This window comes from Osmerus mordax, chromosome 11, assembly GCF_038355195.1.
Source record: "Osmerus mordax isolate fOsmMor3 chromosome 11, fOsmMor3.pri, whole genome shotgun sequence".
Lineage (NCBI taxonomy): Eukaryota > Metazoa > Chordata > Actinopteri > Osmeriformes > Osmeridae > Osmerus > Osmerus mordax.
Window position 1 is genome coordinate 13871130 of NC_090060.1, and position 16742 is coordinate 13887871.

The following is a 16742-nucleotide window of genomic DNA, read 5'->3' on the forward strand; positions in this document are numbered from 1 at the left end:
TACAAAAGAAAGCATAGCGTTGTTGCTTTGGAGACCGTTTTGCGCGCTGTCTTCGTAATATTACGCGGATAGCTTGCAGATACACAGTGAATGACAACCATGTAGTTAGCTAGTTACCAGGGCTAGTCTAGATAACCGCACACTCTCTAACTTAAAAAGGAATGAAGAACAGAAAAGTGAAATCTACCAAAGCTGGAAGCAACAGGCGGAAAGGTAATAAAGTCGACTTAGTTTTCATCATCATTGCACTTGTCAATTTCAGCTGTACTAGCTAGTACATTACAGTACTTAATGCTACTACTAGTACTGAAGCTAGGCTAGCTGTACAGTACTGTAGTTTACTTGTTGCTTGGTTAGCTGACCACCAGCTAGGTAATAACTTATTGACTTTGTCCACATTGTATTTAGGCTAGCTAACTGCTATTGTTAGTCGTTAGTCATTTGTTGATAAATACAACAATTTGCTAGTAAGCTAAAGTTAGCTTTGTTTTGCTATATATGCTTAGGGAAGTAATTAACTTAGCTAGCTCTAGCCATATCAGCTACTAACTAGTTGCCTGCTGAGAAAGTCGAACTGCAGTGTATGCTAGCTTGATAGTGAGACCTCTTTATGCTTGTGAAAGTGAGTATCATGCTATGGTAATTCATCGCTGACCTTAGTGTGTGCCTATATTGTTTGTCTGTGTATATGGCTTCCTACTATTGATCAGTCTGTTCTCAAGTCCCCAGTGACGTGTCGCCATCCACCAGCCTCCCTCCCCTGGTCGAGGGTCAGCTCAGGTGTTTTTTGAGGGTGACAGTGAGCAGAATTCTATGGACAATCCCGAAGCCTCCAGCCGAAACATTCGTGAGATTGCGCTGGTGGGGAGAGTCGTCAAATGGGACACACTTCCGTCCGAGGAATGGATCACAAACATCTCAGACGACGGTCAAGTCCACCGCTCGCTTTCCCATACGCTGTGGGCCAAAACAGTTTACGTCCTACATGACTGGTAATACATCTTTATAGGCTATATGACAGACATACACTCATCACATTTTAGACTGACAAACTGTGTTTTTATTGAAACAATTGCTAGGACATATTGGCTTTATATGCAGCTGCATTTTGTTTTCTGTCAATGTTGGACCCTGCAGATATGGGTTCGCTGGTGCTGGAGGTGGTGACCAAGCCAGACCATTTGCCAATAGCACGTTCTCAGGTCACAGGGATTTCTCAGCTTTCTCTGTCACACGCTATCAGTGGTTTCTATACCTTAGTGTCCCCAACATCTGAGAAATTAGGCGAGTTACAGGTAAGAGTGCGTTAATAAAACGTATGCAATTGAACATCAGTAAGATTTTTGCTTTTGGTCATGGATGAAACTCCTTTTTTCTAGGTGTCAATAGCTCTGGAGCCCCTGACAGAATCCTATGACAGCAGCAGCTCGGTTCCTACCACAGATATGAGCATTGAAAAAGCTGTGAATGGTTTGACAGCCAGGGAAGCCCAGCACCACACGTTAGTGGTGCCCTCTCTGTCCAGGCCTCTCTCTGCCAGCACGGGAAAAGGTTCAGTGGGAAGCTGCTCTGTCAACACACCTCGGTGGGACAATCAGCTATTCTCTGATTTATACAGGCTGACCTTTCTCTGATGCTTGCATGTTTTTGTTGGCTAAATGTTCATCTCTAACATATATATATATATTTTCTGTATTGATACCTGTGAACTACATATGCAGCTGGTGTTTCTACGTTTAGATGATCAATACTGAACTGTTTGCAACTCAATTTCAGAGGGAGAGACCACTTGTTCTTCCAGAGTGCCCAGGGGGACAGAAGAACTGATGTTTCTTTGGAGAACCAGAATCCCACGTCAGCTAGGTCTCAGCAAGGTCACAGAGATGGGAATCCCACAGTACTGGAACCGCACAACAACCAGACCTCGAATGACATCCTTTCTGGTTGGTCCAGAGAAGTCATGCTCACCTGAAAAGGAAAAACATGTTATAAATATTTGTTTGTTAATGTGAGAATGTATGTTTTTTATTATCGATAATTTCCCAGTTCTTTTGGAGCGTGGAAGCAAGCTCAGAAATGCGATGGTGGTCTCAGCATTGAAAACGGACTTGGACTCTGACATGGCTTTGAAAGACACTCCCCTGCCTCTGCCCAAAGACAATGTAATATCTCCACGAATGTGAGTAATCGATTTTTAGCAGAACATATATCCCATATTTACATTTAGTCATTTAGCAGACGCTCTTATCCAGAGCGACTTACAGTAAGTACAGGGACATTTCCCCCGAGGCAAGTAGGGTGAAGTGCCTTGCCCAAGGACACAACGTTGTTTGGCACAGCCGGGATTCGAACCAACAACCTTCTGATTAATAGCCTGACTCCCTAACCGCTCAGCCATCTGACCCCCCTATTTACACTTTAGTGGTAACCTAAAAAGTTTTTATAAAATGTCTCCAGGCCATCTCTTCAGCCCTGTGGAAACTTGCTTCAAAACATCCTCCACACTGACTCCAGTCTCCTGCAGTCTGCCCCTCTCCCTGTGTCCCCTGACTGTCTGATCTCAGACCGTGCTCATGCTGACTCCGAGAACAAAGCTGTGGACCTGCTACTCGGCAGGTACCACACTGATTTTAAACCACACCGGGCTTATAGGCTACGTAGCATTTAGAGCTGAATTTGAGCCAAATGTTTAATATTGTTGCGTATGTTGGGTTTCATCTTCTGTTTCCCCCCGTGTTCAGTTTGGATGGCTCCAGCCTTCCTCTGTGGGATGGAGAAGGCTCTCCCCCAGCCTCTCTTTCAGGCCACAGCAGTGTGTGTGGAGACAGTGAGCTCAATGACCCGCAGTATGACCACAGCCTCCTGGAGAACTTGTTCTACAAGGCCCTTGTGAGTAACTAGGACTCACACACAGTTTAGCCAAGATCACCTTTGGAGAAGGCATCTGCTATATGAGGGGATGGTGTGACCTTCTGTCTGTCCTTTAGTGTCCTGACAGCTTCCTAAGGGAGTCCCCAGGGGATCCATCCCTGAGGAGGAGTCAAGGCCCGCTGGGAGGAGCTGAGGAGAGGCCTCCTTGTCCCAGGACTACCACAGGGTCGGTTCTCCTCATATTCTGTATTGATTTATATCTATTCATGTCATAAAAATGTCTCTTCAGTGGAGTTTTTGAACAGGATTCACTTTTTAAACTTTCTTTCTTCAGCTTGGATTCTGAACCGGAGCAGAGACCAGGAACCAGTGACCCAGGGCTGAGCATGGATCAGCTGACTGTTTTGGGTGGGATTCGATTGGCCAGAGTGGTCATCCACTCTCTGACTGTTCCTATAGACAGCACAACCGTCACACCAAAGAAGAGCAAGGGCAAACCCCCTAGACCCCCGACCAATAAGAAATGGTATGAAATGATTTCCAAACTGTGCTGATCACATCCTCTCACTCTACTGTTTATGTCTAACAATTACAATGATGTATGTTGACGTGCTGTTGTTGTTTTCCATCTTTTTGGATGTCTCAGCTCCTACTTTGTGGAGTACCTGTTCCCTGTGACCCCCACCAGACATGAGCACAGCCAGCAGATGGCAGCAGAAGTGAACAGACTCGTCTCCAACAAAGTGTCAGGAGGAGGTGAGCCAGGGTCAAACCATCTCAGCTCAGTGTGAGGGGAGCAGGGTGTTGAGGTTGAAACCATCTCATCTGTGTTTACAGTGGTGAAGTTCGAGCAGCGCTCTGTGTTTCCTGTCCAGTTCAACGGGGCGACCGTGGAGCGGTGGTGGGAAACTGACCTCACGTTCAACATCTACTCAAGGAAGATTTCCCAAAAGAAGGTAGGTGGAACGGTTCAGTCATCGAAGTCTGCTCGTTGCTGGTACTCGTTGCGTACTGACTGAGTGGCATGTTGTTGGGAAGCTCACCGTGTTTTGTGTCGTGTTAGCCTGAACCCGTCGGAACGGCTGTGTTCCCTCTGCGCCGTCTGCTGCAGAGCGACAAGCTGAACCAGACTGTGGTTCTGCCTGTCCAGAGCCTGGGCGGGCCGGCTCATGCCCGGGAGATCGGCCCACTCAAGGTGAGATGACGTTTTGCCCAGAAGGGCACTGTGTAATGCTACATGAATACAAAAATTAATATACTATTAAATTATATTTCTGTTTGTTACCAATAGGAAGGAGGGTCTTTTACTAGATGGTCTGCTGTGCCCATGTATCTTCTTCATATTTTGTGTCACTTTCATATGTTCCTCAGGTGTCACTTGAACTGGCTGCAGACAGCAAAGATTTCTCTTCAGCCAAAATCAGGTCGGCTGCTAGTTCCAGAGCCCCTCCAGCTGTCATTCCCAGTCCTCAGAGAGTTCCCAGTCCATCTAAGACCGACACCACAGCCAGGCCTCAGGGTGCTGACACTGGCAGGTGGGAGGACGGTTGCCAAGGCCCACGAGGAGACTCCAGGATTGGTGTGAGGACTGTCCAACTGGCCTCCTCCCTCGGCCCCTCCCCACTGCCCAGCCTGCAAACGTCTCCCTCCAGACCAGGCTTCCAGCAGTTCGAGGAGGACTACGAGGTGCTCCTGCACGCCCTGCTCATGGTGCCTGATGGGAAGGACTTCAACTGTGGTCCCCTGCAGGTCCCCAACATCTACTTGAACTGTAAACTGTTTGGTTCAGATGAGACCACTAGATCGGTAATGAGTTGGGGACAGACCAACCCTTCATTCAACCTCAGTCAGGTGACTCCTGTGGCATTGACCTCCAGACTGCTGGACAGGATGAGGAACAATGTGATGGTGATTGAGGTTTGGCAGAGAGCTGCGAGCTCTGGCCAGGAGCGTCTGCTAGGCCTGGTTAAACTACCTCTCCACCAGTTCTACATGTCCTTCAGGTGAGGCCAGATCCTGTGCTTGATAACATAAATGCATATTGTACATAACACTGTATAGTAAAGTCACATTCTTCAAATATAATGACTTGATGACCTGTCTTTTTTTTCTTTCAGAGATCCCAAAATCTCCCACCTTCTTCTCCAGGCACAGTACCCTGTTTTAGGGGTAGACAGCTATATGCCAGTCATTGATGTTTTCTCAGGCAGCTGCAAGGGCAACCTCAGGGTCCTCTTAGCCATGGGCTCTTCCGGGCAGATCATAGCTCTCCAGCGCACAAGGGATGAAGAACATGTCTCTGTATTTAATATACCAAGACCAGCCCATTTGCTGGACCACCACCGACAAACAGAAGCCACGGTTGGTATACTTTCCGTATGAGTATATATGGGTCTGGAGGTGTACCGCCTGAGGTGTTGATGTCACCTGGTCTCCCTTCCCAGGTGAAGGCTGCTCCTGTCAAGGCTATGAGAGAGCACGTGTTCGTGGTGAGGGTGGAGAAAGTGAATGGACTGGCTCCGTTACAGTCCACTGTGTGGGGGGAGGCAGACTGTTATGTCCAGTACTCCTTCCCCTCCCAGGAAGAAGACACAGCTCAGATTCTGGAACCAGACGTCATAGAGAGCAGTAAGCCACGAACCCCCAATCACTGAAATAAACGGATGATTGATAGGGTTTTGAAGTTGAAAATTGAAAATGAAGTTTTGAAATACCCCTTTAAAAAAATAAGCAGATGAGGTTAAAAAGGTGGGTTTGAAAACAGAACCACCCTGGTTTGTGTTGTTCTAATTGGTTGTTTCCCTCCAGGCGTGAGCTTGAAGCAGTTCCGGACCAGCACCACGCTGTGCGTCCCTGACCCGGTGTTCGGCCACAGCGAGACCCACGTGCTGCTCAGTCCCGAGGCGGTCCCGGTCCAGAGACTGCTCCTCGGCTCCTTCTCCAGCCAGCTGCCGGCCCACAGGGGCGGAATCCAGTTTGAAGTCTGGTGCAGGTGTGTGTCTCGTCTCTCCTCTGACCACGAGAGAGCGGGTCACTTCTGGAACCTAAAAGTATCAAAGCAATTTACTGATCACTTCTGGAATAAGAAGTATTAAATGATTTGACCATGATGAAGCAGAGCTTTCATTAAAACACGAGACATGCTCTACAGGTATTACTATCCCAACGTGCGAGACCAGATGGTGGCCAGAGGGATGCTGCCGCTGTCTAAGTTGTGTGCCATGGTGACCATGCAGATGCAGAAACCTGCTGAAGCTCAGCTCTTCTCTCTCCCCCTGGTCCCCAGGACTAGCCACCCAGCAGGACATCAGCCTCAGCCCTCTGGTAGCACACCCTACACACACACCCTACACACACACCCTATACACACACACAATACACACACACACTACACACACACACTACACATGCTTAAGCTCCAAAAGCAGTGGTATTACTTGTCTCCCTCTGCACTTGTCTCTCAGGGCTGCTTGATGTATGTGTCCAGTATGAACACCGACCACTGAGATCTGGTGACCAAAGGAGTGGGGCGGTGGCCTCTCGCATTGTCACGATGGTGGTCAAGGTGCACAGAGCCTCAGGGTTAAAGGCAGCAGCAAGGTACTCGGTTCTTTCTCGCCTCCTCTCTCTGTAATGCACTTCCAAGGTCTCTCTTTCTTCGATGTCTGAATCTCTCCTTTCTCTGTAATACACTTACAAGGTCTCTCTCTCCAGTGTCTGACTCTTTCTCTGTAATACCCTTACAAGGTCTCTCTTTCTCCGAAGTCTGAATCTCTCCTTTCTCTGTAATACAGTTACAAAGTCTCTCTCTGACGGCTCTCTCTCCCTCAGGGCTGTGACGGAGCGGGATGAAGCGTTCCAGTACTATGCTGATGTCGGGGTGAACGCCTACGTCACCACCCAGCTGTCCTTCCTGCCCGAAGGAGAGCGACGGAGCACGCGTGTCGTGGCCAGGACCTTCTGTCCAGAGTTTGACCACCACTCGGAGTTCCCCTGCCTGCTGCAGGTCCTGAGAAGCTCCGGGGAGAGCGGTAGCCTGGCCGAGATCCTGCATGAGGCCAGCGCCGAGATCAGCATCTGGAACAGAGACAGCCGCAGAGGTCGGGAAACCAGGCAGCCAATCGCTCCTACAATAAGATTGTTTTGAATCGTTTTTTGATCATTTGAAGTATTTTCGCTGAAATATTGCGAATATCATTTTCGTAAATGTAAATCATTAATCATGATATGATAACTGTTTGTCTCTTTCTCTCCCATATTTATAGTGACAGTCATGGGCAGCCCCAAGTCAAATGACACTCTGCTGGGCACAGTGAGAATACAGCTGGCTGATATGATCCATAAAAGAACAGGTACAATGCTTGTTTCAGTTATCACAACTACCTACTGGATCACAGGATGAGATCTGAGGTATTCCTTACCAGTCTACTGCCTCTTCGTTCCCCAGGGATCTGTGGCTGGTTTGGGCTGTCGTTACCTCAGGACCAGGGTCCATTTCCTGCCCATCACATTTTAGTGGGAGGCCTGGAGATATCCATCAACTTTGCCCACCACGCAGACAGAGAGAGGGTCATCACTGCTGCCCAGGGCCTGGGCTGGGAGGTGGGAATGACAGGGGAGAAGGAGGACCAGGAGGCGGACAGCGATGGAGAGGCCTGGGTGGAGAATCGGAGGACGGTGCACCTGACGTTGGCAATGCCCAGAGCATGGTTGCCTGTCCACAGCTTGCTTCTGCCTGGCCACAGTGAACTCCAGCGCTCAACGTACTGCTACTTCAGGTACAAGCTGTACGACCGCGAGGCCTTCTGTTCCCTGCTGAGACACCCGTGTGTGGAGGACGAGGCTGAGGATGGCCTGGCCAGTGTGGCCTTCCCAGGAGGCAGCAGCTTGGAGTTGAAGAGCAGCCTGCCCCTGGTGTGGTACCTCCGGGAGGAGAGGCTGGAGGTGCAGGTGTGGGTGGCCTTTGGGAAGGAGAGGACAAGCAGGCCTCACGACACAGACCGGCTGGTGGGCTCGGCCTTTGTGGACCTCTCTTCTTTCGCCAAGAAATCCAGACATAAGCTCACTATCAGTGGTAGGGAACTATCTGGAAATATATGAGTTACTCTGGTTTTTGTTATAGTCTTCTTACTGTAAAGGAACAACTATTTCTTTTTCATTAACTAATAGCTAATGAGTAGCAGGACTGACAGCCCTGTTGTTTTTCCAGGAGTGTACCCTCTGTTCCGACGGTCAGCCCCAGACCTGAGTGGAGCTGCTCTCAGGGTCCATGTCACCTTGACCCCCGGCCCTGTCCCTCTCAATCCCCCCCCAGCAGGGGCTGACCTGGAGGACAGTGACAGCCAGGGGGTGCACTCTCCTGCAGAGGAGGTAGAAGGAGAGGGGCATCTGCCAGCCGTTGTGTCTGGGCATTCTGGTCCACACAGCGGACACCAGCCTAAGTCCTCTGTAAGCGCAGGCCTCCCAGTCTCCGAGCGGACAGACGCCAGCATGGACGACGCTTTCTCTGTCTCTGTCACTGTGGACAGAGCCATGCGTCTCAGCCTGAAAGGTAAGATGTCGGACAGACAGAATGTTTATTGTGTGTGTACTCCCTGCACTGTCCTGGCTCAGTCAGAGTGTGTGTGTGTGTCTGGCAGGCTGTCCTCTGGCTGAGGGCAGTGGAGCGAAGCCCTGCTGTTGTGTGTCGTACGTCACTGCTGATTCTGCACAGCCAATCACCACAGAGCTGATAGCAGACTCTGACTGCCCTGTGTGGGGTCACCAACTAGAGTGCAGGTACAGCTCTCTATCACAGAGAAAAAAAAAAATTTGATGACCGGATTTGTAGTCGAATGATGTAACAAACTATTGTTGGTACAACCTAGGCTTTCGAAGCAGTTGCTGGTGGATCCACAAGAGTCCCTGGTCTTCAAAGTCTGGCACAGAGGAGGTCAGAAACAATGCTTTACATAACCCTGACAATTTAACCTGATGACCTCATAAGTCAGAACAAGGTCCACAGCTTTCATTGGTCCTGTCATTTGTCTTTCTAGATCTGGAGCGTGTGATTGGCTTTGCCTCTGTGGACCTGTCTCCTCTGCTGTCCGGGTTCCAGTCTGTGTGTGGCTGGTACAACATCACTGACTTCAGCGGCCAGTGTCAGGGCCAGCTCAAAGTCTCCATCTCTCCCCTGAAGGGGGTGCAGGACCTGAAGGGGCAGAGACAAGCCCTGAATGAAGACGTCTCTAAAGACTCCTCAGTGAGTACACTGTGATCTACTGACGCATTCTGTTCACACTGTTTTCCTTGTCGGTTGGACCTTGATATCAATCTGTGGGTAAATGTAAAGCTCTTTGTAACAGTGATTGATTGTAGAAACGGATAAAGTTTGATCTGATTTAAATCCCCACCACTGTGTGATTCCCCACAACACTTACATTCCCAATCTGCATTTTCTGAGGTTTGTGTTTGTGTTCCCAGGCTCTGTTCCGTGCCCTGCCTCTGTACTACCACACAGCTGCCAGCTACAGCAGCTTCCCTTCCCACATCAGCCGCTACCCAGAGCAGAGGGTCATCTCCTCCCCTGACCGCCTGGACCAGCTGCGTCCAGAACGGTACGCCAGCTCTCCCCCCCCCCCCCCCGGAGTGTCCAGGTAACAGCCTCTTCCTTCTCCCCAGAATAACGTCAGTAATGGCCGGTTTCCTCCTATAAGGTTCAGCGAGGGTGACCGTCACAACGAGCACATGGACAACGTGAGACTGTACCACCAGAGTCTACAGGAGGGGGCGGCGGCACAGTCCACTGGAGCCGCGGCGGACTCCCATCCGTCCAGCTCGATGCTCTTCTCTGCGCTCAGGTACTGAGACTCCCTCGCGGTGTACACGCCACAAGTTAGGATGACTTGGACGGTGCTCAACAGTGTTAAACTATGAACATGTTGCTGTTCACGTAACATAAATAAACCAATACTGTATACATGTGCGTTTCCTAGGAAGAACCTGAGTGAGTTGGATGACATGCAGAGGTATTTCAACCACAAGCTGTCCACGCCCACGTTCCCCTCCCGAAGTGAGCGAGGACGTCTGTCCAGCAGGCTGGAGGAGCACAGAGACTCAGAGACAGACACCAGGCAGCTCCTCCTCAAGTCCAGCAGGCTGGTGGGGGAAGTCAACAGCCTCGTCAGTGGTGAGCTGCTCTCTCCTCAAGTTCCACTCCATTTCAAATGGCACCATGTAGCTGTAGCCTTGTGGAGGGTTAGTACATGTTGTTCCATACTGGTGTAACCAAGCTAGTTAAACTCACTCCTCAGTATAAATACTGCCTACGTGAGCCATCGAAAAGCTACCTTTTCGGTGGCGTAGTTGGCTAAAGCTGTGTTTATAAGAGGTGGTCGTTGCGTGCGTGAGTCAGGATTACCCCGAGTTTGAACCCCAGTGTGGCGAGAGAGAGAAAGAGAGAGAGAGAGAGAGAGAGAGGAAATGTGTAATGAAAGTGCAACACGACACCTGTGACACAAGCATACTTTGCAAGGCTTTACTTTAAATAGGACTTTTTGTTCTTTAAACGTTCTTTTTCATTCATTTCAAGGATTACCGTTTATTGTTGTAAATGAATAGCTCGGTGTGACTTGCTTTTGTGCATGCAACTCAAACCCACCCCACCCTGTTCCCCATATCTAGGTCTACAGAGCAGTCACATGGAGACAGCATTATCCGTCCCCCAGTGCTTCCCTGCAACCCCTCCAGTTCCTGACGACCAGTCCTTCACCTCTGAACCCTTCCCTAACGGTCTTCCATGTTTACGCAAAACCACCCACTCTCCCCTGGTGGAGGAGTCTCCTCTCCCCTCCCCCCCGCCTGGCCCATCTGAGCAGCACAGTGAATCCCAGGGTGAGGACCAGGAAGAGGAGGACTACAACCTCCAGAAGGCTCCCTCCTCTGAGGATGAAAGTGATGATGATGATGATGATGGAGGAGGTTGTGGACAGGAGATGGGAGAGGAGGACGAGGAGGATGGAGATTATGAGGAGACGGTAGTAGAACCTCGGCCTCTAAATGAAGTGACCTCGTTAACCGACAGGACCAGTCCCTGGACCAGCCTGCTGTCGGACCCCGACCTGGGCTCTCTGGAGAGTTTAGAGGCCCCCGAGGAGCAGCCTTCCAGAGACAGAGCCTCTCAGCACTCAGACTTGTCCCCAGAGGGAGAGGGGGGGGTGGGGACCCAGATGACCACCCTGCAGTCCTGGGGCTCAGGTGGTTCTCAAGCAGCCATAGTGAAAGACGGTGAACGTTTTCACTCTGATCGCTCGGACGGTTCGGAAACGGACGACTCTGACACAGAAAGAGGCGGCGCAAGGGCACATCAAGCTCCTGATGAGATAGGACCTCTGGAGCCCCAGGATTCTGGTGCGGCTCCTCTTTCTGTCCCCTCGGTGTGCTCTGAGGACACACCCAACAGGGCTCGTGGGGACAGAGGCGGCAGCTCAGAAGATGAGGACCACACGATGTCCCTCAACCCAGAATACACCACGAGGACATCTGATACCCGCTCAGTGAGATCCCCTGAGGAGGGAGATGGAAAGCTACAGCAGTATCCTTTGTCTAGCGCAAGGGTTATTTACTGGACATATCCTAGATGATGTTTTGACCTTTTTTTAAGATGTATTTATTGAAACACTGTGGGAGCTTGTTATTTCCTGTTTTCCTCAACTGTTTGCCTCCAGTACTGACCCTGTAGAAATCCCAAATTTCTTTCTCCCACCTCATCACCTTGAGGCTTCCATGAGAGCCTTACGTCTAGCCCCGGCCTTCCCTGTGAGTCCAAAAAACATCCACACAGATCTACACTTTTCAGTCGCCACGGTAGCAGCCCTCTGCTCTCATTCAACCCTCTTTTCTCCTCTACAGTAAGACTATAGCCTAGGCCTGCCAGTTCTAGGACATGGATGGTGCAGTATGGTTGAATGGCAGAGCTATTGTAGGTAGCTCAGTAGTTTGGGCAGGGTCTGGTGACTGATACAGGGGCCAGCGTCTGTGCTCTTACATTTGCAGTGTCAACAGGACAAACAAATTAATGATATTTTACGACTCATACCACTTAACTTTTAAACATTATTTTATTATGATTAGTAGACTACAGTGGAGTCTTGCCAAGTGTCTAAAATCTTCATCAATGTGCCTGTAAAACTGAAAGCGAAGTAAATACTGGACAGTTTTTGTATGATAAAGTTGAACAGGATAGGGCTCAGCAGCTACTGTGGACTAGAGTACTCCTGACCACTGAGCAAGTATGGACATGGAAACGTGTGCCTGCGTCAGACATGCCAGTGTCCAGTTTCAAGGAGGGGTGTAGATATAGTTGTTTATTACGCAGTGGTACGTGGCAGAGTTCACAGGACATGTCAAGGAAACTGGTTCCAGCCAGCCACTGGTAGTGCACCACCCTCAAGTGTAACTAGCCCTTTTCAATGTGATTGATAACGTTGGTTTTACTCATTGTACCATAGTAGGTACATAGTCTGTTTTGTGCAAATGGGTTTTCTATAAGACGGGCATTCATGGGAAACAAATCCACCTGTTACTGTGTGCATTAGTGTCCAAATGGATCATTATGTTTCAGTAATTTATATGTCTTCTGTTTTCCAGAAAGATAGTCTTGTTCAGCAGGGGATTCCCTACAGACGAGCACCTAGACCCAGGCCTAGCATACCGCCATCTTCCATGAAGAAAGAAGAGACCAAAAGAATAGCCAAGATATTTGCAGCTCATTTTAGTGAAAAACATTAGCACTTGTCCCAATTGCCATTTTGCATTAACATTTTTACAAGTTTACAGGTTTATGACCTGGCAGTATATAGTGCTTTGCAATTATGTAAAATGAAAATCTGTACAGTAATTTGTATGTTTTAAGTAATAAAACTTTAATATGTATAAGTAATCTGTAGTTATTCTATATGATTTACCTGAAACCAGTGTGAACTGGACCTATCAGTTTGTTAGTGGTGACAACGATGCACAAGTGGGTCTGTACTGTTGTTTACAGTTAGTAGAACCTTGTCCGTTCTCAACCTTTGTGATCCTGACACGCACGATGTTCTGTAACCTAACACTGTGAATGTACCGAAATGTAAAAGAAAATATGCAGCAGCCAGACGTCACACCTGAACAAGAAAGCCTAATAGATTGGCTGAGGGGTGGCGACAAAGCCATAGGCTAGGATATGGTCTTCACTAATTCTACAGCATTGGATTCAAGTAATTTTTTTATAAATTGTGCACTACCGGTTGCCATTGTGTCCTATGTAGCTAGACTACCATTACGAAGTCGTTCAACAGAAAGCATTTGGATTTCAGGAAATCTACAGTTTATTTCGGACATTTTATTTTGTGGCATATTTTTTTTTAAATGACGGTTTATGTAACCATTGTTCCGTTGTCGAGTTATGTTTAGAGCTTCACAAACTGTCGTGCCACACGCACGCGCTGGCGCGTTCTTCTCAGGTCAACGTGTCATGCAGTACGGGAGGACGGCTATAAAAAGTCAACTGGAAGCAAGCTGGTGTGAAAACAACTCTCACTGAGCAAGAAGCGGTGCACCTGGGAAAAAACCACCCATCCTGAATGAATTCATTATTCGGATTAAAATCTCAGGTAGTGGATATAGTTGATATATGCAAGGATCTGTGGAAGACTTTAAATACACTTGTTTCCATCACTTTTCAAATCATTAGGCTTACAGGCTACTATTTTCTCCTTTCATGGTCAAATTTGACATGCTGTTTTGGAATTCTTCATGGCAAGACAGACCAGGACGAAATTACTTTCAAGACAGACACTTCTCATTACCTGAAACTTGAGTTTGACTTCCACCTATTTGGGTAGGTGTGACTAATCTAGTAGCCTGACAATAGTTTTTTGCCTGTTTATTAAAGAATCCATTAATTCTATACAGTACAGTATATAATACTTGTGTCATTATCTTCAGGGACTGACAGAGGGATTCAACCACAAACAGTTTGTCATACGACCAGGAAGACCTTCCATATTTCTGAAAGCATACTGTATTAACAGCAGATCAATCATGGTTGCGGTAAAACCCAAGGACTTAGCTCCTACGGCAACCGTCAAGTTCTTTGGAGCAGGAACAGCTGCCTGTGTAGCAGATCTCATCACCTTTCCCTTGGACACAGCCAAAGTCAGGCTTCAGGTAAGCGAGGGCAAAAAAATACTTTCACACAGTCACACAGGATACCATTTAGAATGTTTAACCATGATGACGCAAACGTTTACACAGTCGTTATTTGCTGAAACGTGCTTGATTGAATTGTCTTCATTTAACCTCTGAAAAAAACACTAAGGAGAAGTTAACCCTTGCGCTTGTGCTTGTGTTTGCTTTAGATTCAAGGAGAATCAAAGTCCTTGGAGGGAGGGAAGGTGGTGAAGTACAGAGGGGTGTTTGGCACCATCAGCACCATGGTGAAGACCGAGGGGGCGAGGAGCCTGTACAACGGCCTGGTAGCAGGACTGCAGAGGCAGATGAGCTTTGCCTCCATCCGCATCGGCCTCTACGACTCCATGAAGCAGTTCTACACCCGGGGATCAGAAAGTACGGCCACGAATGATCCTAGGTTCAGTTTAGCTCAGTGTGTTGACATTAATGTCAGTAAAAATAACTTTTGTTTCATGTATTTGTTTGTCGTCATGCAGATGCAGGTATTGGCATCCGGCTGCTGGCAGGCTGTAGCACAGGGGCCATGGCTGTAGCCTTTGCTCAGCCCACAGATGTGGTAAAGGTGCGCTTTCAGGCTCAAGTCAGACTGCCAGACATGGACTCAGTGAAGAGATACAATGGCACCATGGATGCCTACAGGACTATAGCCAGGGAAGAGGGCATCAGAGGGCTCTGGAAAGGTGAAATATAACTAAGGACTTGCTTTTTGTCATTATAAAAATGTACGTGATTACTATAGAGTATTAACTGTACTGCCATTTCCCTTGTAGGCTGCATGCCAAATATAACCCGCAACGCCATTGTAAACTGTGCAGAGCTGGTGACCTATGACATCATCAAAGAACTCATCCTCAAGCATGACCTAATGACCGGTAAGTTGGAAGATGGAAGCAATGCACATTTTAAACTTGATCAAAGTCAATGTTTCTAATGAGTATATGTGTTGGTCTTCTTTTACAGATAACCTACCCTGCCATTTCACAGCAGCCTTTGGTGCTGGATTCTTCACCACAGTTGTGGCGTCTCCTGTGGATGTGGTGAAAACTCGGTTCATGAACTCCACAACAGCACAGTACAGCAGTGCTAGTAACTGTGCGTACATCATGCTGACCAAAGAGGGGCCTAAGGCATTCTATAAAGGGTGCGTAATATTAAAATGACAGAATTCAAAATCAGAAGTACTAGCTATCTGATCGTTAGCATTTTATAATTCAGGCACATCAAAATATGAAAAGATTACTCATTTTGTTTATATACTTTAGGTTTATGCCTTCGTTTCTTCGCCTTGGCTCCTGGAACATTGTGATGTTTGTCTCCTATGAGCAAATCAAGAGAGCAGCCATGAGAGCCCAACAGTCCTGGGAGTCCCCCATATGATCTCATCCAGGGAAGTGGATGTAGATGTGAAGCCATCTACACGATGGAACACAGTGGAGCAAATATGAGGCTTTGACTGCCTGGGTTTGCAGAGCAGATCCAGTGGAGCAACCAGTTACAGATCACTGCTGTATGGTGTGTTTGCTCCAGCAGGGGTTGTGTCCCGTCTGTATTGTATGGACCAAGGGGGCAATAGTGCTGGCCATTAGAAAAAGCTGTCGATTCCTGTATGTTGATGGGATGAAGAGACTGATTCACGAAATCTACAGTGAAAGTTGATGTCAGGTGGAAAACCTGGACGTCCAGTAGATGCCAGTCAAGATAATGTGCAATTAAACAAATAATGTAAAATATGTACTGTAGGTAATGGAGTTAACTTAATGCATATGATTGTTTTGTATTTATTTTTATTATAGCCAAACAAGTCAGGGAGTCAGGTGGCTGAGCGGTTAGGAAATCGGGCTAGTAATCTGAAGATTGCCAGTTCCCCTACTTGCCTCAGGGGAATGTCCCTGTACTTACTGTAAGTTGCTCTGGATAAGAGCGTCTGCTAAATGACTAAATGTAAACAAGTATGAATTATATGAAGTTGTACATTTGCACTCTACCTTTTACAATGTGGATTACTGCTCTTAAGTGATCTGTTGGCTTTGATTACTTGAAAAATGAACCTTTCTACTGTACATAGACACACTTTCTAGAGAATAAAGTATAAATGGAACACTTTTTTCAGAATGTATCTGGATTAAATATTGTATTATTAAAGTGATGTTTCCTAATAATAGAAGGAAAAAACATCTGAATATGACATTGTCATGCAGTTTCTGCTTGGTGTTTATTAGTAGGTGCTTGCTCATGCACAGCTGCTGCCCTACATTTATTCTGACATAACTGAACATGTTAAAGTGTCACTCAATACATATTGCATCACATCAGAGACATAGACACCTCGGAATCCCTACATGGTGGTTTTAGGAAGGGAGCACACTCAAGTACTTGTCCTATTGCAGTTTGCAAAAGCCATGGTAGGCCTTTACTGCACCTGGTGTTATCATATATGTTCTGTATTCACAACTTTGACCTCAGGCACCAATAAGGGAATAGGTCGGTTGAACTCATTGCCCTTCTTTAGTAATTAGGATTATTTGTAGTTCATTAGGCATCCAGATCGAGCTCAGAGTCCCTTTTACCTCACCCAAGAAAGCAGTTATACAGAGATGTAGAGTTGGGTTGACAGGCAGGTAATGATTAGCTGACAGATGAGAAAATTGGCCACTTTGGTG

The 16742-nt window shown here is 47.6% G+C and overlaps 2 protein-coding genes across 3 annotated transcripts; both read left to right on the forward strand.

Annotated features, from left to right (window-relative positions):
• The first annotated feature begins 71 nt into the window (after positions 1–71).
• Positions 72–12731, forward strand: c2cd3 (C2 domain containing 3 centriole elongation regulator). Its single transcript, XM_067246887.1, has 32 exons — positions 72–213; positions 723–992; positions 1138–1295; positions 1380–1585; positions 1777–1943; positions 2047–2179; positions 2458–2616; positions 2742–2889; positions 2988–3097; positions 3206–3397; positions 3518–3627; positions 3709–3827; positions 3935–4066; positions 4243–4874; positions 4989–5232; positions 5316–5499; positions 5680–5863; positions 6023–6195; positions 6336–6471; positions 6703–6971; positions 7137–7223; positions 7319–7945; positions 8081–8422; positions 8511–8649; positions 8739–8803; positions 8907–9112; positions 9334–9467; positions 9567–9710; positions 9846–10039; positions 10534–11443; positions 11577–11667; positions 12499–12731. The coding sequence occupies exons 1-32, from the start codon at positions 162–164 to the stop codon at positions 12637–12639; spliced, it is 6858 nt and encodes a 2285-aa protein (XP_067102988.1). The 5' UTR covers positions 72–161; the 3' UTR covers positions 12640–12731.
• Positions 12732–13432: 701 nt separating this feature from the next.
• LOC136951514 (dicarboxylate carrier UCP2-like) lies at positions 13433–16204 on the forward strand. Of its 2 annotated transcripts, none has more exons than XM_067245960.1 (8): positions 13433–13502; positions 13653–13729; positions 13837–14058; positions 14250–14457; positions 14559–14762; positions 14853–14954; positions 15043–15223; positions 15345–16204. In XM_067245960.1, the coding sequence occupies exons 3-8, from the start codon at positions 13933–13935 to the stop codon at positions 15457–15459; spliced, it is 936 nt and encodes a 311-aa protein (XP_067102061.1). In that variant the 5' UTR covers positions 13433–13502; positions 13653–13729; positions 13837–13932; the 3' UTR covers positions 15460–16204. The 2 variants fall into 2 exon arrangements, with proteins under 2 accessions (XP_067102061.1, XP_067102062.1); XM_067245961.1 differs by having other exon boundaries at positions 13657–13729.
• Positions 16205–16742: the final 538 nt, after the last annotated feature.

What these genes read in the sequence shown, in the direction of transcription:
- c2cd3 (XM_067246887.1), top strand. Translation starts at nt 162, where the DNA reads ATGAAGAACAGAAAAGTGAAATCTACCAAAGCTGGAAGCAACAGGCGG. An exon ending in CTCGAATGACATCCTTTCTG is followed by an intron (nt 1,944 to 2,046) that starts GTTGGTCCAGAG and finishes ATAATTTCCCAG; the next exon opens with TTCTTTTGGAGCGTGGAAGC. An exon ending in AATGTAATATCTCCACGAAT is followed by an intron (nt 2,180 to 2,457) that starts GTGAGTAATCGA and finishes AAATGTCTCCAG; the next exon opens with GCCATCTCTTCAGCCCTGTG.
- LOC136951514 (XM_067245960.1), top strand. Translation starts at nt 13,933, where the DNA reads ATGGTTGCGGTAAAACCCAAGGACTTAGCTCCTACGGCAACCGTCAAG. An exon ending in CTACACCCGGGGATCAGAAA is followed by an intron (nt 14,458 to 14,558) that starts GTACGGCCACGA and finishes GTCGTCATGCAG; the next exon opens with ATGCAGGTATTGGCATCCGG. An exon ending in CAAGCATGACCTAATGACCG is followed by an intron (nt 14,955 to 15,042) that starts GTAAGTTGGAAG and finishes CTTCTTTTACAG; the next exon opens with ATAACCTACCCTGCCATTTC.